The sequence below is a fragment of the Hypomesus nipponensis genome, chromosome 4 (genome assembly GCF_054491055.1).
Source record: "Hypomesus nipponensis isolate SF chromosome 4, ASM5449105v1, whole genome shotgun sequence".
NCBI classification, from domain to species: domain Eukaryota; kingdom Metazoa; phylum Chordata; class Actinopteri; order Osmeriformes; family Osmeridae; genus Hypomesus; species Hypomesus nipponensis.
The window spans coordinates 3,629,195-3,651,814 of record NC_140364.1 but is presented as its reverse complement, the minus strand read 5'-3'; the positions used below and the strand labels follow the sequence as shown (position 1 = coordinate 3,651,814).

The following is a 22,620-nucleotide window of genomic DNA, read 5'->3' as shown; positions in this document are numbered from 1 at the left end:
GGAAGAGAGAGGAGAGGGGAGGGTGGAGAGGAGGATGGAGAGGAGAGAGGGGGTCGAGAGGAGGGTGGAGAGGAGAAAAGGGGTGGAGGATACCCCTCACAGAATAGTTCTTCCAAAGGTTTCTGCCATCTTGTTCAGAGTTCAGACAACAAGGGCTGTACATATAATGTGAGTAGTTTATATAACGATGCTCGTCAGTGTCGCTTCCGCCAGATCTTTATCCGTGTTGGTCAGACTCAGGTCCTCTGACTTGTCAACGCACCAACTTCACAAACACCGCTTTAACCAGCTAGGCCACCGAAAAGCTAGCTCTTCGATTGGCGCAGGTGGGGTGGTATTTATACTGAGGAGAGAGTTTTACCAATTCAGCTCGGTTACACTTAGATTTTTTCCCGTGCTTTGTTTATTAATGAGCCGGTAAATACAAACATCTGTCATGTCAGTTTTCCTCATGGTGACCAGTGACCACTGGTCAAAGGTCACCTTAATACCCACAGCTGAATTTTCTATACACTTAATTATATATAAACTATAATAAATATATTAAACATTCTTTATTGTCCTTCATTTTAACATGGTTAGAAAATACATAGAACAAAAATGTAATTACTACATCTACAACAGATTTTGTTTTAATAAGAGTGTTTGAATATATAAAAAGGGTCCATGTCCAGTGACAAGTCACATATAAATACAGTCTGTAGTTTTGTTGCACTGGACACAATATCTAAACATTCCTACATCTTATAAGGCCTACATCAGGTGAATAAACACTTAAAGAGCAGCAAGAGTGCAGCAAGTACTAAGTCTCCCTGCTGCTGGCATTGCCTCTAGGCTGTGGTAGTCCTACCACCAGGGGGCAGTAGCAGTGTGTTTCTGTCCTTGAGCCACTCGTACGTTACTGTGCTACTTTACTCCACCTTCCAGATGGCGATCTTGCCATCCTCGCGGGCGGCGCCGCTCAGAACATAGCGGTCTTCCGCGGAGCACAACGTCTGCACCGTGTCGTTGTGGGCAACCAGCTCCTTCTCCACCAGGTGGCGCTCTGGGTCCAGCACGAAGGTCTTCCCCCGGGTCTTCCCCCCGCTTCTGCCACGGCCCCCCACCCAGACCTGCACCAGCGGGGAGGACACAGAGTTCAAAACCAGAACACCTCCTCTGTGGCTTTAACAATGTTTAATTCATCTGTAGCTAGCCTGTTAGTTAGCCTGATGTTCACCTGCTAGTTAACTTGATGTTAGCCTGTCAGTTAGCCTTATGTTGGCCTGCTAGTTAGCTTGATATTAGCCCAATGTTGGCCTGCCAGTTAGCCTGATGTGAGCCAGAAGGTGAAGTGACTCAAGTGAGCAGAAGTGAGCAGAGGGAAGGTTACCTGGTTTTTGACCCTGATCATGCAGGTGACCCCAGTGCATTCTGGGAGTAGGATTCTATGGAAGGGCTTGGAGAGCTCGGTGAGTAGCCACACACACACCTCCCCCGAGTCCACACACGCCGTCCACAGCTGCTCCAGCTACGCACACAAACACACACACACAACTTTGACTTGAAACTGCAAAAGTTGACCTTACAAAAATACATTTAAATTTGTGCCCCTCAATTCTTGTCTGAACATCCCCATGCCTCCAGCTGGTGTACCTCAGGCAGCATGAGCAGCCAGCTGAAGGCTGATGTGGAGCCTCTGGTCTGCTCTGGCAGAGCCGTCCTGCGGTTCACACTGCCCGTCTTCAAAACCTCCATCACACAGTCCCTGGCACCTGCACACCGGCCCAACTTTAGGGTCACATGCTCATTTATTGACTAGGAAATGCTTGATCTCCAGGCTTCCCCAACAGAGCATAGATGTAGACTTACAAGAAATACAGGACATAAATAAAAACAATGCAACCTTAAAATAACCTAAGTGATCAATACATAGGTGCTTAGCGGTTGTGAAGAGGTCGTGTAGGGGTCGTGTGGAGGTCGTGTAGGGGTCGTGTAGGGGTCGTGTGGAGGTCGTATAGGGGTTGTGTGGAAGTCGTGTCGAGGTAGTTGAGTCCCGGTACTCACAGCACCAGAGCGCCCCCCTGCAGAGCTGCAGGGATTGCAGACGGTCACAGGAGAGATGGAACTGCTTCCTGATCTGCAGGGATGCCACGTCCCACGCAATCACCATGCCGTCCGCCCCACACGAGTACGCCACCTTGGGGCTGCCCGCCAGAACCACAGGGGAAGGGGAGAGGGGATATGGAGAATGGAAAGATATGAATACACACACATGTATATATATAGAAATATACAGCCCTAATGGGATTGAGCCTCTAATCTGTTTCAATGCGGTGGTGCTGGGTGGCACAAATCAAGGGCACCCACGCATCCCAGATTTGATGTAATCTACTTATGCAACCACCTTGTTTTTACCTTGCCGCATTGTCCTTGCTGCGTTGTACTAAGTAATACTGTCGTTGTTATTGGGATGTTATTGTTGCCCTGTATTGGGTTGTACGTGTTATTGGCTCCATTCTTACCTGATAAATACATATCGTTCCTTGAGTGTTGACCCCCGAAATACTGCTAGAACTACACACTTCTGATCCTTGGTTTCCCACTGTGCTTTCTGAATACACCGTTTGTCTTGTTCCATGAGTAAGATGTGTCATGTGGCGTGTACCTGTATCTCTCGGAGCGTTCCCCCAGGGCCAAGCCCGTGACCTCGGCCCGGTGGTCGGTCAGTTGCTTGTTACATGACATGCTCCTCGTGCTGATGATGTAGATGACAGAGTCCTGGGAGCCCACCCACACCTGCTCACTGTCCACTCCCAGCATGCAGTTCTGCAGGGACAACAGCAGTCAGTTTGATCCTCGCTATCTCAGTATTCATACAGTGGATTGAATACTAGTATGTGTTTTGACTCTAACAATGATACCATAAACAATGCTCATATGTAATAAACTTCTACTTGATATTTTAAACTTGATTTACTGGCTCAAATTATAAAAGGACTAAAATGATAGTATTCAGGCTTCAGACATGTTTAACAGTGGTATAGTATAGTTTAGCTGAGGCAGCCCTCCGAGTCGTCTCCTGAGATGTCTGGAATTCTACACCCCTCTGCTACTCATTATGGTTCATGTGACTCAACACAGAGATGTTAACTGACCACAGCGAGGGAAGTCTCCTCTTTGGAAACCTCTTCCCCTGCTCTCTCTTTAGGAGATGTTTATAGGTCAGTGGTAGAACATGGGGATGGGTAGCTCAGTGGTTAAGCGTGGGGATGGGTATAGCTCAGTGGTAGAGCAGTTGACTACAGATCAAAAGGCCACACGTTATAATCCCCCCTCCATATGTCTCTTTTTCACTAGAAGCTTCTGCTAAATGACCCAAGTATATAGAGCTCTTGAGAACTCTTGATCTGCTCTCTCAAGTCGGAATCCCTAAATCACTCAGCAGTTTCAGATGATCTGAGTTGTGTGTTTTCTTGCAGCTGCCACTCTCAGGAAACGTCACTCTTAAATCTAATTTCAGTTCCTTTTTTTTTTAATCTCTCTCCAACTGTCTCTCTCTCCCCCCTTCCCTCTCACTCTCCACCCCTATCTGTATCAAAAACAAACCTCCCCTCCCCGTCTCTCTCTCTTTCCCCGTCTCTGTCTCTCTCTCCCCGTCTCTCCCTCTTTTCCCCTGTCCACACATCTGTCTTCCATCACCCCTCCCCTCTCCCTCCAGAGGGTGTTCTCACCAGGGGGGCGGAGCCTGCTTGGACGCAGGTCTGCAGCATGGACCAGCTGGCCGCGTCAAAAACCACCACCTTCCCATTGCTAAGGGCAACCCACAGCTTGGGGTTCCCGTCTCCCTCCGAGTCGCCCCCCCCCAGCTGGCCTGAGGACACACACGGACACACACACACAGTGAAGTAGTTACACACACAAGAAGGGAGTGAAATTGAGAGAGAGAGAGAGAGAGAGAGAGAGAGAGAGAGAGAGACAGAGACAGAGAGAGAGAGAGAGAGAGAGACAGAGACAGAGACAGAGACAGAGAGAGAGAGAGAGAGACAGAGAGAGAGAGAGAGAGAGACAGAGAGAGAGAGAGAGAGAGAGGGGGGGGGGGTGGAGGTGTTGCACGAGGAGTGGGGCTGGTCTGGTCAAAAGGAGTGAATGAGGGACTGTGATGAATTAAGAGAGGAGATGGAAGAAAGGAGAGAGAGAAGAGAGGAGTGGGAGAGACCTGGAAGGCATCCAGAAACTTGTGTGTGACCTACATTCAGACGTGGGACTTGAATGTCTCTCTGTGTTCCTGTCTACTCTCAGTTGTTCTGGAAAACTACCAACAGGACTGTTCCAACTTTCCCTACAGAACCACAGCTAGCTAGCAGCTATCTAGCATGGTTGCTTCTCTCACTACAAATCCACAAATGCTAGAAGCTAACTAGCATGACTAGTTCAAGCCAACCCCTGGAGCTAGATAGACGCCTCAACATCTTTCTAATAAACAACCTTCCAGTAACTACCACCTCTTAAACTTATAGAAGGAGAGGCCAAGGAGAGGAAGAGGTGGAGGAGAGGAAGAGGAGGCGGAGAAGAAAAGAAAAGAAAGGAGGATAAATAATAGGAGTAGATGAAAGAGGATGAAACCGAGAAGGGGCCAGAGGAAGAAGGAGGATCGTGTGAAGGAGAGGTTGGGTAACTGGCCTGTAAAGAGGAAGTGGAATGCAGGTGGTGAAACACAATTACATTTAGTCATTTAGCAGACACTCTTATCCAGAGCCACTTACAGCAAGTACAAGGACATTACCCCTGAGGCAAGTAGGGTGAAGTGCCTTGCCCAGGGACACAACATCATTTTGGCACAGCCGGGAATCGAACCAGCAACCTTCTGATTACTAGCCCAGTTCCCCAATGCGGAGGAGGGGACTCTGTACAGTATGTGTCTGTGTATGTATGCGTGCACGTGACACAGACCCATACTGTACAGAGAGTCCCCTCCTCTCCTCCTAGCTTTTGTGCGTGCGTAAGTGTGTCCATGTGTGTGTGTTTATGCGTGTGTTTGTGTATGTGTGTGTGTGTGTAAGTGTGTACCTGGCGTGTAGAGCAGAACATCCACAGCCTGTGCGGAGGTCAGATCCAGGGAGGGGTTGATCTTGTGCTTCAGAGTCTCTGACGTGGTTTTGGGAACCATCATTGGTACTACACGCACGCACACGCAGACACACGTCACACACACACACACACACACACATAAAGGACAGGTCGGTCCAGATTAGCATGAAATGTATTCCTGTGTGTGTCTCTAAACAACGCAGACGCCAACATAGCAAGACACTTTAAGGTCAGATTGAAGGCCGTTCCCTGCTGTAAGAACATTACACCCAGACTGACAATGAGAACGGCAGTGAAGCTCCTCTTACACAGCCTCTTCGAGGCCATTGTGCCTCTATGCCGCCTCACAGTTCGGTGTAAAAGTTACAAACACAGAACGGCGGGGGGGTCATTGCTGTACAAGCGGGAATCCGGCAGTGCCGAATCACGTCTGTGTAAAAGGAACAACCAGCATGTTGGGACTACACACGAATAACCAAACTGATTCTGGAACGCGGGCATGCCATCTACAATCACACAGGGAGTGGCCTTATGCCGGCTTGGTTTGGTTCAGTGTCAAAAAAGCGTGTGTGCGTGCGTATGTGTGTGGGCGTGTGTGTGTGTGTGTGTGTGTGTGCGTGCGTATGTGGGCGTGTGTGTACCCTCTGTCTTCATCTTGTCAAAGTAGGCTAGTTTGGAGGCAGCGTAGACGGCCCGAGTGCTTTGCAGACAGCCCACCACTGCATCCATGAGCAGAGAGTTAGTCAGGGCCTGCTGCATGAACTGGGGGTCCTGGGTGGGGGTGGGGAGAGAGAGAGAGGGGGGGGTGTAGGGAAACAGAGGTAATACTTGGTTATTCATGTGGACATGCATGTAGATGAGGGCCCACATTCCACACGCTTCATAGACCACGGAACAGTGGTGCGTGTGTGCGACATGCCACGAGCTGCGGGCGTTTCAATGGGGTGTTTTCTGTTGTTCATGCAGGACCCGGTCCAAACAGCTTCCTCTATAAAAGTCCTGCGTACATTTACATGACATTTACATGTGTTCATCTAGCGGACGCTTTTTCCCAAAGCGACTTCCAAGAGAGAGCTTTACAAGAGTGCATAGGTCACTGATCATAACAATGAGATAGCTCCAAACATTGCGGGTAGCCAAAACATGAAGCACACATTGTGAAAAAAACAAATAAGTGCCAAAGGGAAGATCCATAAGTGCATGTAGTTAAACTAGTTACAATTAAACAACATGAACCTCAAAAAACTGCAAGAGTGTACCCATAGAAAAGCAATCAACAGTAAAAATGTTTACAGCGAGTACAGGAATTTTAAATCAGTTACAACTAACCGACAAGAGCAACAAGTCTCTCAATAACAGTCATTACACACCCCTTTGTGTGTGCGCGCGTGTTTACCCCCCTATCCACTTAGACACCCCTCCCTCCACTCCCACCAATCCACACACATACAAACACACACACACCCCTCCCCCCCCCCCCCCCCCCACACACAAACACAAGTAGATACACACCCCACGCGCACACACACACACGGACCTTGTGCTCGTCGGCCATCTTGCGTCCGCCCCACATCTCCTTCACCATGAGGTTCCACAGCTCGGACTCGCCCTTCAGGTTGGCCTCGAACACCACCTTCCTGCCCAGAGAGCGGATCCTCAGGGTGGGGATCCGCAGCAGCAGGAACGCAGCCGAAGAGATCTTCACCTCCTGACACGCGCGCGCACACACACACACACACGCGGTTTCAAAACACAGGAACACACACCTTCACACACACACCTTCACACACACACACCTTCACACTCACAGGAACACACATGCTTTCACACCTCAGACGCATCTTCACACCCAGGAACACACTGCTTGTGAAACACACGCACACACACACAAACCTTCACACAAGCACACCATACAGGAAGTAGTCCCGGCCGGGCCCTCTCACCTCGATATCCCTGAACTTGGTGATCTCCAGGAAGCCGGGCCGTCCTCCGGTCAGCAGGAAGAGCCTGCGCTGCGTCATGGCGATCTGGCCCACGCCGCGGGACGTCTTGACGGAGGAGGAGAGCTTGAACACGCACTCGCTAGCCTCCAGCTGCTCCACCACGCCGGCAGGGAGCGCCACTTCCTGGGCCTCCGCTTCCGTCTCCTTCCAGAAGGTGTAGAACACGCGGAACAGCTCCGGGTCCACCTGTTTCTGCTGGCCTGGACACACACACACACACACACACACATGACATTCACAAATGCACAAATACACCCACATGCCCGTGAATACACACAAGTACGCACGTAGAAACACAAACCAATCTTTACACACATACCTCATTACTGAGGCTTATGGGTCTACCACAGTTGACTGGCACCCTATTGGTCAGCCAGCCCTTGGACAGGAAGGAACAACCGACTCTACAACAACATCCTTCTACAGCACGTTGTCAATCACTGGAAATATTGACGCAACAATAATTCACACACACATATACACTTTCGCAAAGGCGGAACAATTCTTTTCCTACACACTCATACACTCGGTCACACCCACAGTGTGTCGAACGTAAACAGTGTGTGGAAGGCGTGAGGATTGTTGCACACACATGCTGATGATAAAACTACCATCTCCCTCCCTCCCTCTCTCTCTCTGTCCCTCCCTCCCCCATCCTTTCCCTCCCCTCCCCTCTCTCCCTCCCTCCCTCTCTCTGTCCCTCACTCCCTCCCCCATCCTTTCCCTCCCCTCCCCTCTCTCCCTCCCTCCCTCTCTCTGTCCCTCACTCCCTCCCCCATCCTTTCCCTCCCCTCCCCTCTCTCCCTCCCTCCCTCTCTCTGTCCCTCACTCCCTCCCCCATCCTTTCCCTCCCCTCCCCTCTCTTCCTCCCCAACCCTCTCCAAGGAGAGACTCTGGCAGCAGTGAGGGAATGATTAACCAGAGAACTCTCTGTTCTAACAGAAACGACTAGAAGCTGTCTTTACATTCCTGGGTGGAGAGTTGAGCTTTGATTGTCGCCGGATGTGTAGCTGGGCGTCCGTATATGTGTGTAGCTGGGTGTGTGTGTCTTCTCTGGAGCTGTGTTCATGTTCTGTCTTTGTTACCAAGTCTCAACAGACAGAGAACCCGTGTAAATACAGAACACACGCATACAGAAACTCCTTGGAATGGTGGATAGTGGGGTGAACACGCACACACAAACGCCATCACACACACACACACACACCCACCGTGCGGTAAGGACCAAACACCACAGCACACACTACGTGGGGGGGAATGAAAAGATCTTACCCTCCAGGTTGGAGTCAAGATAAAAGACAGACTGGGAGCCAGCCCCCTCCACATCATCTGGGAGGCGTGGGGGAGGGGGGTAGGAGAGGAGGAGAATGACTCAGAGAAATCAGTGGGGTTATTCCCAGACTATGCAACACTGCTGTTGTACACTACAGTAAACTCCAGCTGAGGTCACACACACACAGTCTGATTGGACCTGGAATCGTCTCGTCTGAGATGGAATGTTGACCTGACTTCCAAGATTCCCAAATCAACTGGCAAAAATCTGACAGTCAAGTTGTCAGACTGGTTGGTTGAGATAAGCAGCCTGTCAACTGAGGTGACAGGAACACAAGAGACTTCAAGAACCATGGCTGGTGATTATTGTTGAAGTGACTTGATCTTCATGTTCCGATCAGAGTAACCTTTGGAGGAACAATCACATAAACATGGTTTGCTGACCACAATCCCATGAATTCCTCCTCTCTCTGTTGGGTCCAAAAACCTGACATTACTCTTATTGTCAAGTCAGTAATATTGTGTTTGATACTTTGCAGTTTTCGAAGCATGAGAAGAGTCCAGATTGTGTGACCCAACCTTCACAGGCACAATAACCAGTGGATAGTTTACATACATCTATGAGTATCTACTCTACCAGTAACTCTATATCTATGTGTCTACTCTACCAGTAACTCTATATCTATGTGTCTACTCTACCAGTAACTCTATATCTATGTGTCTACTCTACCAGTAACTCTATATCTATGTGTCTACTCTACCAGTAACTCTATATCTATGTGTCTACTCTACCAGTAACTCTATATCTATGTGTCTACTCTACCAGTAACTCTATATCTATGTGTCTACTCTACCAGTAACTCTATATCTATGTGTCTACTCTACCAGTAACTCTATATCTATGTGTCTACTCTACCAGTAACTCTATATCTATGTGTCTACTCTACCAGTAACTCTATATCTATGTGTCTACTCTACCAGTAACTCTATATCTATGTGTCTACTCTACCAGTAACTCTATATCTATGAGTATCTACTCTACCAGTAACTCTATATCTATGTGTCTACTCTACCAGTAACTCTATATCTATGTGTCTACTCTACCAGTAACTCTATATCTATGTGTCTACTCTACCAGTAACTCTATATCTATGTGTCTACTCTACCAGTAACTCTATATCTATGTGTCTACTCTACCAGTAACTCTATATCTATGTGTCTACTCTACCAGTAACTCTATATCTATGTGTCTACTCTACCAGTAACTCTATATCTATGTGTCTACTCTACCAGTAACTCTATATCTATGTGTCTACTCTACCAGTAACTCTATATCTATGTGTCTACTCTACCAGTAACTCTATATCTATGTGTCTACTCTACCAGTAACTCTATATCTATGTGTCTACTCTACCAGTAACTCTATATCTATGTGTCTACTCTACCAGTAACTCTATATCTATGTGTCTACTCTACCAGTAACTCTATATCTATGTGTCTACTCTACCAGTAACTCTATATCTATGTGTCTACTCTACCAGTAACTCTATATCTATGTGTCTACTCTACCAGTAACTCTATATCTATGTGTCTACTCTACCAGTAACTCTATATCTATGTGTCTACTCTACCAGTAACTCTATATCTATGTGTCTACTCTACCAGTAACTCTATATCTATGAGTATCTACTCTACCAGTAACTCTATATCTATGTGTCTACTCTACCAGTAACTCTATATCTATGTGTCTACTCTACCAGTAACTCTATATCTATGAGTATCTACTCTACCAGTAACTCTATATCTATGTGTCTACTCTACCAGTAACTCTATATCTATGTGTCTACTCTACCAGTAACTCTATATCTATGTGTCTACTCTACCAGTAACTCTATATCTATGTGTCTACTCTACCAGTAACTCTATATCTATGTGTCTACTCTACCAGTAACTCTATATCTATGTGTCTACTCTACCAGTAACTCTATATCTATGTGTCTACTCTACCAGTAACTCTATATCTATGTGTCTACTCTACCAGTAACTCTATATCTATGTGTCTACTCTACCAGTAACTCTATATCTATGTGTCTACTCTACCAGTAACTCTATATCTATGTGTCTACTCTACCAGTAACTCTATATCTATGTGTCTACTCTACCAGTAACTCTATATCTATGTGTCTACTCTACCAGTAACTCTATATCTATGTGTCTACTCTACCAGTAACTCTATATCTATGTGTCTACTCTACCAGTAACTCTATATCTATGTGTCTACTCTACCAGTAACTCTATATCTATGAGTATCTACTCTACCAGTAACTCTATATCTATGTGTCTACTCTACCAGTAACTCTATATCTATGTGTCTACTCTACCAGTAACTCTATATCTATGTGTCTACTCTACCAGTAACTCTATATCTATGTGTCTACTCTACCAGTAACTCTATATCTATGTGTCTACTCTACCAGTAACTCTATATCTATGTGTCTACTCTACCAGTAACTCTATATCTATGTGTCTACTCTACCAGTAACTCTATATCTATGTGTCTACTCTACCAGTAACTCTATATCTATGTGTCTACTCTACCAGTAACTCTATATCTATGAGTATCTACTCTACCAGTAACTCTATATCTATGTGTCTACTCTACCAGTAACTCTATATCTATGTGTCTACTCTACCAGTAACTCTATATCTATGAGTATCTACTCTACCAGTAACTCTATATCTATGTGTCTACTCTACCAGTAACTCTATATCTATGTGTCTACTCTACCAGTAACTCTATATCTATGTGTCTACTCTACCAGTAACTCTATATCTATGTGTCTACTCTACCAGTAACTCTATATCTATGTGTCTACTCTACCAGTAACTCTATATCTATGTGTCTACTCTACCAGTAACTCTATATCTATGTGTCTACTCTACCAGTAACTCTATATCTATGTGTCTTCTCTACCAGTAACTCTATATCTATGTGTCTACTCTACCAGTAACTCTATATCTATGTGTCTACTCTACCAGTAACTCTATATCTATGTGTCTACTCTACCAGTAACTCTATATCTATGTGTCTACTCTACCAGTAACTCTATATCTATGTGTCTACTCTACCAGTAACTCTATATCTATGTGTCTACTCTAACAGTACCTCTATAAGTATGAATGTCTACTGTAACAGTAACTATATATGTATGAGTGTCTACTGTAACAGTAACTCTAAATGTATGAGGGTCTACTGTAACAGTAACTCTAAGTATGAGTGTCTACTGTAACAGTAACTCTATATGTATGAGTGTCTACTGTAACAGTAACTCTAAGTATGAGGGTCTACTCTATGGGCCCGGTGCCAGTAGTGAGTCCATCCTTACCTACAGTGAGGGCATCAAACAGCCTGAGGATGGTGCCCTGGTCCTTGACGATGCCAGACTCCTGCACGTGCCTCACAAACTGCTCCAGGTGCATGTGCTTTTTCGGCAGCTGGAAGCGCTTGACGGCGCCCTGGTCGCCGTGGAGGGCGCGCTCCTGCTCCGTGTCCCTCTTGACGCGGCTGATGAGGCGCTGCAGCTCCGGCCGGCGCTCCGTCTGGGCCCGCTCCGCCTCCGGCAGCGCCTCCACCAGCGCCGTGACCAGCGCGGCGGGGAAGATGTCCGTGTCCGTCCTGTAGAGCGTCTGGAAGTCGTCCAGGGCGTCCAGGCGCCGCCCGGCCACGGAGCACACCAGGCCCCTGAGGTAGTGATACCTGGGGGGAGGGGGGGAGGGCGGCGGAGGGGGGAGATTTGTGGCGTCACGCAACGCTTTCTCTACCCCGAGGGATTTAGGTTGTGGCTCGACGCGTAGCTGGGGTACCGCGGGAGCTACGGATGTTTCGTTCTGCCTGCGTTCCTGAGGCCTAGAACGGCGAGGTGGGCAGAGACCACCCCCCCCCCCCCCCCAACACCACACACACACACACGTCGGAACCCCCCCCGCACACCCACACCCACCTGGCCAGAAGGGCGGAGTCCTCGGGCGGGGCGGCGTTGATGGCCCGCCCCAGCAGGGAGATCATCTCGGAGTAGTAGTTCTGAACGTAGTGGTACGCCAGCGGGGGAGGGAACTCTGGGAGACGGAATGTCTTGACGGGTTTCTGGAGACTCTTCAGTCCTGAGAGAGGAGAGGAGAGGAAAGAGGAGAGGTGAGGAAAGAAGAGGAGAGGAAAGAAGAGGAGAGGGGAGAGGAAAGAAGAGGAGAGGAAAGAAGAGGAGAGGAAAGAAGAGGAGAGGGGAGGAAAGAAAAGAAGAGGAGAGGAAAGAAGAGAAGAGGAGAGGAGAGGAAAGAAGAGGAGAGGAGAGGAAAGAATAGGAGAGGAGAGGAAAGAAGAGAAGAGAAGAGGAAAGAAGAGGAGAGGAGAGGAAAGAATAGGAGAGGAGAGGAAAGAAGAGAAGAGGAGAGGAAAGAAGAGAAGAGGAAAGAAGAGGAAAGAAGAGGAGAGGAAAGAAGAGGAGAGGAGAGGAGGAGAAACCAGAGACCCCACCGAGGAGAAACAGGAAGTGAGGCCTTGCCCCCCCGGGCCTCACCGCTGTCAGGCTTGACCTTCTTGAGGGAGGTGTGTCTGAAGGGCAGGGTGGGAGGGCTGGCCCCTGCCAGGTTGGGCATGCTGTGGCCCAGCTTGCTGCTGAGCCGCGTGTCGGGGCTGGTGTAGGAGCGGGCCACCTCCTGCATGGTGGGCCTGCGGGGCGACTCCGTCATCACACGCAGTCTGGGGGGGCGACAGGGGGCCGTGAGGGTGCACATATCAGGATGTTTGTGTGTGTGATTTGTGTCCAAGGGTGTGTGTTTGGGTATGGGTGTGTATGTGTGGATGTGGGTGTGTGTTTGTGTGTATATATACAGTAGAATGGTGTGTGTGTGTGTGTGTGTGTGTGTGGATGAGGCTGTGTGTGTGTACCTGTAAGCCTCTGTCCGTGAGCTGAGCTCCAGTCGAGTGAAGGCGTCCATCTTTCTGTTCAGACGATCCCGCAGGAAGGAGTGGAAGATGTGCGTGTCCAGCACCTATACACACACACACACACAGAAACACATGTGCATGCTTAGTGTTGGCATGTGGGCGTGTGTGTGGTCGACGTGTGTGTGTGTGTGTGTGTGCGTGGGCACCTTGCGGTAGAAGGGCTGTTCAGCAGGCTCTCTGCTCCTGAGGAACTCCTCACTGTTAAACACGCGATGTTCGTAGTTCAGATGCTCTTGGACTTGCCTGAGGGCACATCGTTACAACATCACTTCCCGTAGGGTCAGTTACACCACCCGTACGGGTAGTTACACTTCCTGTAGGATTGGCTCGACTTCCTGTCAAGTTAGTTCAACTTCCTGTAGGGTTCATTCAGACTTGCTGTCGCGTAAGCTAGACTTCCTGTATGGTGAGTCTTTGTGTAGGGCTCCTGTGGGGCCAGTTGGACTTCCTGTATGGAGGGAATGAGCAGTGCGCACCTGAAGATGTTGACGATGAGCTCCAGGGTGATGTTCAGGATCTGGCCGTTGAGCCTCCTCTGCCAGGCTCTGCACCGGGAGCGCTGCTCGTTGACGTCCGTGCTGGCGCCCTGGTGGCAGCGCTCCAGGTCGTAGTGCATCTGGAGGGTGCCCACCCTGCACACACACACACACACACACACATAAACACACAAGCATAGATATGCACACACATATACATATATATATATATATATATATATGATATTGTCCACACATACACTTTTTGTGTGTGTCTGTTTATATAGATATGTGTGTGTGGTGTGTGTGTGTGTACCGGGAGATGAAGCAGTCCCTGGCTGCTTCAGGCACAGCAGGCAGGTCCAGTGTCGCTGAGCAGCTGCACGCCACCATCCCCTCGTCTATGTTCACTAGGACCAGGTCCTCAGTCTCCTGTCTCACACACACACACACACACACATATATATACACACACACACAAACATTAGCCACACACCCCTCACCAGATAACACATGTCAAGCCCAGGGGTTGAATAGAAACAATACCCCCCCTCATCCCATAATGACCCTGTCACTATCACCGTGGGAAACAATAGACCAGGAGGTCCAGTGAGCTCAGATAAACTTAGACAAAGCACATACATCCCTTAGTGTGTGTGTGAGTGTGAGTGAGTGAGTGATGAGTCAGCCTCCAGATTCAGCTTAGCCATCACCACTCCAGACATTCCCTCTCCTCTCTGAGCACACGCACAGAGAGGACACAGCACACAGTCATCACTGATGTCATCCTCTCATCCAGCTGGCTGCTGAAAGCCCTCTCACCGTCTCAGCAGAATAGAGAGATAGAAGCACAGTACAGTAAGAACAGAGTACACTACAGTAGACTACACTAGAGTCCTAAAGAGTAGCAGCAGGCAGCATTGGATCAGAGCCCAGTCCAGCAGAGTCTCACCGCTGCCACCTCTTCATAGTGCTGCAGGTGGCAGCCCATCAGGTAGGCGGTGGGCGCCATGACAAAGTCCAGCATCTGGCAGGAGAGGACGGGCACATAGGGGTGCTGCCAGGACAGAGGGTGCAGGAAGAGCAGCAGGGCCTCCGACACCAGGGTCAGCCGGGACCAGTCGCTGGAGAACAACACCACCCTCTGCTCCGTCAGCAGGCTGGCCAGCACCTGGAGCAATGCACAGGCTAGGTTAGGCTGGGCTATGTCACACTAAACTATGCTATGCTAAATTATACTAAGCTAAGATGCTACTCCAGGCTACTCTAGGCTAGGCTAAAATATGCTGATCTATGCTATGCTAGTCTATGCTATTTTAAGCTAGGCAATGCTCTAGACCCCTCTATGCTACTCTAGGCTAGGCTAAGCTATGCCACTCATGGTTAGGCTGTGATGCCCCTCTGTACTACTTCAGGCTACACTAAAATAAGCTATGCTATTCTGTGCCACTCTAGGCTAGGCTAAGCTACGCTCCTCCGGGCCAGGCTGTACTCACCTGTAGCAGCTGTTCGGGTCTGAAGCAGAGGAAGGCCAGGTGCAGGTCCAGGTCCACAGCAGGTCGCTCTTGGTCCTCCCTGGAGGGCAGCACCACCTGGAGTGGCTTCATGTTGAACACCTGCACAGCCACCAGTGAGAACACATTAACGTCTTCTCCGATCCGTCTCTCTCTCTCCGTGACAGACAGGGCCTTACTGGAAGGACTTCCCCTGTCTCACCCTCTCATCAGCTAATCAGCAACAGGAATGCTGCTACTCATCCTCCAATCGACAACTTGCGACCGACAGCATGAATGTTTCTACTCATCCATCCTGTGAAGACCTTCTTGTGGCTGTTGGGTCTGTTGCCTACACCAGGCAACGCTCTACACATTGACGACTCACTCATACACTCACTTTTTTAGCCTTTTTAATGAATTGCTTTGTTACTTGGCGTGTGGGCCCCATATCTTGTCACTGCCTTGCCTTGGAGCCTGGGTAGTGTGTGTGTGTGTGTGTGTGTGTGTGTGTGTGTGTGTGTGTGTGTGTGTGTGTGTGTGTGTGTGTGTGTGTGTGTGTGTGTGTGTGTGTGTGTGTGTGAGAACTGCAGGGAGTTAACTGGTCACTGTATGACCGCAAAGATTTTTCCCCCTGAAAAACTCCAGTTACAAAATCACAGTTTTTCCCCCATGACATAGTGTTTTCCACGTCAACAACATGACGTGTTCCCCTGCCGTGTCCAGTCTTCTCCAGTAATAACAAGGGGACGAAGGGCAGTGTCCCTTCCTGTGCTGTTTGGCACCCAGAGTGTGTAACTCCACAGGAAGCTGTCAGAACGTGTGAGGGGTTGAGAGGAGTGTAAAGGGGAGGTTCATTTGGAACAGGAGGGGAGCAGTACTCCTTTGTGGGACTTTTGTTTTGGACCAGAACACGTTTGGTCATTGTGCACTAATTTGACTTGTCTACTTCACTTTTTAATAATAAATCATCTTGCCCTGAAGAGCTATTTGAAAACATATTTGTTGCTACGAACATTGCTATTGTTATTAAGGAAGCAACTCTTCTGATGGGCTTATGTTACCCAAACCTAAGACAAGGCGTGTGTGCGTGTGTTACTGACCACATGCAGATGTCCAGGGGGAGGGATGGGGACCAGGGTCAGTGTGGCTGAGAACTCCTTCACCTTCTCCTCACAGTCACACGTCCAGCCTGGCTTCAGCTGGCCCAGCAAGCTGCACAGAGACGGGCAGACCGCTGTGAGACTCTCTCCCTCTCCCTCTCCTTCCTTCCCTCCTCCTCCTCCTCCTCCCCTCCCCCTCCCCCTCCCCCTCCCCCTCCCCCTCCCCCTCCCCCTCTCTCTCTCACACACACACACAGACACACACGAACCAGCCTCACAGAGACCGTCTGACTCCAAAGAAGTGAGAAGCACTGTCAACTTTGTCAAGCATCTAGTCATTCAGCCAGTCACCCACCCAGCCAGCCAGACAGTACACCAGTCAGTCACTCAGACAGCCACCCGGTCAGTCAGTCAGCTTGTGAGTGTGTGAGTGAGTGAGAGAGAAGGGGGTGTGTGATTGTGTGTTTGTCTGCGTGTGTGTCTCTGTGAGTGTGTGTGCTCACCAGGAGAGGCAGTCCCTCAGAGCGTTGTAGTAGGGATACTTAGAGATGACACACACTGCGTACGAAGCGTACAGGCGGGACTTGGAGGACGAACGTTGGCCGTTCTGTATCCCGCTCTCCTGACACCAAACAGCCAATGGGAAAGCAGCTTAACTGACCCATCACAAACTGTCAGTAAAGGGGGGAGATGGCTTTTGTACTTGTGCAGGTGTGTAGATCTGAACCATAAGGAGAAGTTGTACCTGTATAGGTCTGTAGTACTGGACCACCACTCCATGAGTTCTGCTGCCCAACACGTCCGTGAAGACCAGGAAGTGGTACGAATCTTCTTTCTGCTCATTGGTTATCTGAAGACCGCCTGGCCAATAGGGAAAGAGAATCCTCACAATGAAACACTTAGAGCGCGAGCAAGGAACCGCAAAGGCACAGCTGTACCAGCTGACACTCTAGGGTACAAGCTACTGCACTGGAGTAACACTCTAGGGTACAAGCTATGACACTGGAGCAACACTCGCAAAATTACAATCATTTTGTATCTTGCTCTCGCAAATAATCTGGAAGTCGGTGAGACTGACTCCAAGATGTGGGTTGTGTACAGTATGGCGTGATGAGACAGGTCTTTAGGGAACAGTCACAGTTTCCCATCAGCGACCTGTCCAGGCCTTCACTGTGGTTAGTGACGGATTTCCTAAGATAAAACAATCGTGTGTTGAGTCAAGGTAACACAGTACACATGAGTGCGCTAAACTCTTGTGTTTCAAACAACCTGAACTTTTATGTAACGGAAGCCCTTGCGATACACACTGTATATAGCTCTATAAATAAATGTACTTTGGTGGACTGATGGATGGCCTGCAGTGTTTCCCACACATAGACTAATTTGTGGTGGTGCGCCACAGAATCAACAACAGCCACCACATATTGCTTTTTTGTCTAAATGTTTTTTTAATGCTATCTAAAACGCGCAGCGTCTTCGTTCAGCTGCATTTCCTTTCCCTGATCTCCCTTCGTCTCTCTGTCACTGACGCGTCTCTCTCTCTCTCTCTCACACACACAGACAGGGGCCGACCGACCCCCACAAATTGCTTTCTAATCTGTGGGAAACACTGGGCTGTATTCGAATTGTGGTTTTGGAAATAGATTCCAATCTCTGAAAAGCACCACGTTAGGAGGAGCACCGTCTGTCTTCCCCCAGGCCTCACCTCCTGGCAGGCCCTAACCCTTTCAACACCCACCTCCATGGCACGCTTTGCAGAATCCACGCCAACATGCCTTGGGTGGCACGGACGACGTCAAATGATCGGATCGTGACTCATTTGACAGCTGTGATAGGCTAAAGCTGCAGCAAAATGTTCCCCTTACGGGCTCCAGGGAGCAAGGGGTTATTACTGCAGGGCAGCCTTTGGTGGCGCACCAAAAGTTAAATCAAGTGCACCTGAACTCTATTTATCGTCTAACTTTGGGGGGCGAGGGGGTCTTTTTGGTCGAGTAGGGATTCAGATTGGTTGTTCAAGTCCTTATAGAGTACAATAACAAAAAACACACATCCCTAACGTCATAAAACACTTGGGGATAAAGACGTGGGGGTCAGGAGTGTTGGGTTGAGGGGTGTAGGAGTTAGGGGTGTAGGGATAAGGGGTGTTGGAGTAAGGCGTGAGGGGAAGGCTGTTACCAGGGAAACAGAGCTGTGGCAGAGCGATGAGGTCGATGTCTTTCGGAACGCTGATATCCTCCGTGGCCCCCCCGTGATTGGCCGGTTGTCCATTGGGCTGGGCTGGCCGCTCCCTCTTCTTCTTGATGAAGCTCCGCCTCCTCTGGACCCGGCTGAAGGCGTGGTCTCCTGCCTCGCCACCGGTTTCCTTGGTAACAAAGGGCGGGGCGTGGACCTGCAGGACCTCTGCCTCCAGCAGGGGGAGCTCTTTTACCTTGCCCTGCTTGTATAACTGAGGACCCACACACACACACACAATACACAAAAACACCATACATACACGCACGCAGTTTCATGAACTACAAACCTTCTGAGTTCTAGAGTTCAAGTTTCTCCCATTTGATTTGTTAAGTTTGCCCCTGGGTCATATGACTGTTTGAACAGGATGTGACTAAACAAACTAGGTTGTTCAAGTGTGTGTGTGTGTTTGTGTGAGGTGTCGTACCTGGTAAAGTTCTTGCAGTTTGTCGCTGGAAGCTCCGACCACCACACAAGCCTCCAGTAGACCTGATGGTAACTCTGCCATGGCTGCCATCACACACACACACACACACACACACACACACACTCACTGCTCTCCTCTTCCTCCTTTTCTTCCTCCTCTCCTCAGCAGCACAGTTTGCTGGACCATGACCTGCAAGGGGCCAGTAGGACCACACACACACACATTATAATAATAATAATAAAACCTTTAACCCGGGGAGCCGATTGAGAACATATTCTCATTTGCAACGGCGACCTGGCCAAGACAAAGCGCAAATGTGCATGGCAACATTTGGTTACACAAAAATACAAGGCACAAAATACAAAAGGAGGTAGGGACTTACAAATAACAGATGTGCAAGAAAGACAATAACAAAGCCCTGTACTGAATTTTTACAATTTTAGCTTATGACTCAGTCTAGTAAGTCATTCGCAAACCAGCACTCTACACAAACACAAACAAAAGTAACACACGCGATATATGTAACTCATACACACATGAAATCTTACACACAACACTGTTTTCGGAACACACGCCCACACAGTATATGAAACGCTCTAAACACTTCACTCCAACACTGGAACTCTCTCTCTCCCCCTCTCCAACTGTCCAGTCACACCCTCTAATCATCTAACCATCTCCACATGTTTCCAACGTTTCTCCCCATGAATCACATCCTCTGTGTCAGCAGGTTTGAGCCAGCCGTTCCAGGGGCAGAGGGCATCTGCTCCTCGTTCCCCTGTAGATGACACAACAGGAGACATGCTCCAGAACACAGGGATAGACCATTGAATCTCAAACTTTATTTGTAAACGCAAAATGCCGTCAGATCAGCACCTATAACCGAACCAAACCCTCAGAGAAGACGAGCACCATCTCCCAGAAACATAGGGGGGCACACAGTTTGACACCCACACACAAACACACACAAATCATGTGTACACGTCACATCCACATCATTTATTCAAACACACACACACACACCGCACACACACCATATCACATCTACACGTAAAACACACACTACTGAGCGGAGGTAGGACCAAGCATCCCAGCGTACTGTACTTTTACACCAGATAAACCTGAACACACACAACCATGCCTGAAACACACAACCATACCTGACACACACAACCATGTCTGACAGACTGGCCCCATGGCTTTAAGCCTCCACTGCCTAGCCTAGCCTAGACCCCATGGAAAACACACTCACTTCATTCATTCCCTGAAGGAAAAATTGAGCGGTTCTGTAAAATAACCCCTGGCAGAATGTGAGAAAAGTGATGGATATCACACACTGTAACCACACACACACACAGCCGGTTCATATTTGCATGACAAATGGAAGCCCAGTGTAAAGAGACATCGCATAATACAAGACTAAATATGTGCATTTCGGTAAATCTGTACGCATGACACAGATTTGACACGGAGAAAAGCAACGTTGTATGCGGTATGATAGGATCGCAGAAACTCCGGCCCGTCCTGTTCTGTGATATGCTGGAAAAAGACTGATTATGAACTATTTATAGTTTGACAAGTCGACAGGTAGGCTACACAGTGTAGGCTATAACTCGGTGACTGTTTAAACCAGACACATACTGTACGGCGTCTCCGTCATAAAACTATTCTAAATAACACCTAAACTTTAAGTGAGGGTTGAGATCAAATAATGATGGCTAAGAGTTATTTAGAAAGTGGGTCTGTTATATTTGCCTACGATATTTTAAATAACCAATAGCCCCTATTTTATTTAAACAATGCGATCAATGATAGTGTGTTACATTAAGCAATTTAATAGAAATGTGAATTCACCAACCTGAAGTTAGGCTATTAGGTTTCCATCAACCACGGTCTTGGATTAGTGACGGTGTCAAATCCGATTTACATTCAACAACAAACTGAACGAGCACCGTCTAAATGTGGTTTAGCGAGCTCAGTAAACGTTATGCACCGCGTTGGCAGCTGCGAGCGACGAGGACGAGACTGAACCATGAGACCGAAGAGCGGACTGACTGTTGCTGTAATACGGGCGCTCGTTCCCGTACTTCCTGTTCTGGTGGGTTGCTGTGGTGTTTCAAAATCCAACCAATTATGTTGTGATTCATTTGCATCGTAAAACAAACACCAAACAATGAACTATTATGGTAAAATAAGGCACTTTTAGGTTTGGAGATGTGCGTTCTGCGCTTTACCCCACTTACTATCAGAATCGCAAACTTGTGAATGTGTGTTGGTTTTGGTTCTAAATTCACTTAGCCTATACGTTCAATGATAGCCTACTGCCATCTAGATTTCGGTCACCGCAGGCGCAATTTGTTGGTTCTTTATGGAACCAACTTGCAGTTTGCAGAAGCATTTCCATTCAGAATCCTTCCAAATGATTGACAACATTTCCGTCGTTTCACAAAAAAGGTTTATTAGCTTATAGCTATCACACCCATTTCAGTGCTGTAAGTCGATGGAGTTAGGGTTGTGGCGGTAATTTAAATTTGTTTTAGTTTTTTCAGGTCTGTAACAAACCATAACTCGCCCCAAATCAACAATTTGTTGATTTTATTAAGTCAGTCTCTCTGTACTACCCATTTATTACGACTAGGCGGAGCTCTTACACAAGGGTGACTCGGGAATCTATATGCTCTCCAGTCAGGGCGGAGAGGGTGATCTTTGGTCTCATGTTGAAGTATCCATCTATCGAAATCTCTTTCTCTCTTTTTCTCTCTATTTCTCCCGCCCTCTCTCTTTCTCCGTCACCCCCGCCCTCTCTTTCTTTATCTCTCTTTCTTTCTCTCTCCCGATCTGTCTCTTATTCACCCTCTTCCTCTCTCTGTCCCCCGCCTCTCCCTCTCTTTCTCTCTCTCTCAGTCAAATCAGGTCAGTGTAAATGTTTGATGCAGTGATCCGTGTTGTAAGAGGAGATTCCGGCCTTGCTGCTATCCTTCCAGACAAATTGTCAGCCAGTCTGACTGATGAGATTTCAGTTGGTGTGTTACAATCTCCGCCTGTTGCAACTGACCCCTCTCTGGCCCCGAACACTGGCCTTCTGCAGCTCTGCACGCGTGTGTGTGTGTGTCAGTATGTGTGTATGTCTGCGTCAGTGTGTGTGTGAATTATGTGTGCGTGAGAGGGGAGATGTGTCAGCATGTGTAAATGTACGTGTGTAAGTATGTGTGTGTGTGTGTGTATGTGTGTGTGTGTGTGTGTGTGTGTGTGTGTGTGTGTGTGTGTGTGTGAGAGAGAGAGAGAGAGAGAGAGAGAGAGACAGGGGGTGTGTCAGTGTGAGTGTGTGCCAGCAGGAGTGTGTGTGAGATTCTACGACAGGATGTGAACAAGGTTCGACGTCGTTCACATGGAGATGCTACTGCCACAGCGCAGAGCCTGCCACGCCATAACACTCACATGGCCCAGACACACACGATAATCACTGGCTCCTTACAAACATTCACTTACACCCCCCCCCCCCCCCCTCACACACACACACACACACACAAACATCTCCT

The 22,620-nt window shown here is 48.4% G+C and overlaps 1 protein-coding gene across 3 annotated transcripts; it reads right to left on the bottom strand.

The window, feature by feature from the left end:
- Positions 1-355: 355 nt before the first annotated feature.
- Positions 356-21,112, bottom strand: dennd3a (DENN/MADD domain containing 3a). Of its 3 annotated transcripts, XM_084695888.1 has the most exons (26): positions 20,940-21,112; positions 19,082-19,270; positions 18,598-18,868; positions 17,168-17,283; positions 16,926-17,044; positions 16,423-16,534; positions 15,323-15,442; positions 14,779-14,997; positions 14,143-14,258; positions 13,827-13,982; positions 13,497-13,593; positions 13,291-13,394; positions 12,920-13,101; positions 12,347-12,506; positions 11,732-12,102; positions 8,346-8,402; positions 7,014-7,273; positions 6,608-6,778; positions 5,712-5,841; positions 5,050-5,157; positions 3,714-3,853; positions 2,648-2,808; positions 2,047-2,186; positions 1,636-1,754; positions 1,373-1,510; positions 356-1,112 (listed from the first exon to the last, which is right to left on the bottom strand). In XM_084695888.1, the coding sequence occupies exons 2-26, from the start codon at positions 19,169-19,171 to the stop codon at positions 912-914; spliced, it is 3,858 nt and encodes a 1,285-aa protein (XP_084552014.1). In that variant the 5' UTR covers positions 19,172-19,270; positions 20,940-21,112; the 3' UTR covers positions 356-911. The 3 variants fall into 3 exon arrangements, with proteins under 3 accessions (XP_084552014.1, XP_084552012.1, XP_084552013.1); XM_084695886.1 differs by lacking the exon at positions 8,346-8,402 and having other exon boundaries at positions 20,940-21,111; XM_084695887.1 differs by lacking the exons at positions 8,346-8,402; positions 19,082-19,270; positions 20,940-21,112 and having other exon boundaries at positions 17,168-17,272; positions 18,598-18,838.
- Positions 21,113-22,620: the final 1,508 nt, after the last annotated feature.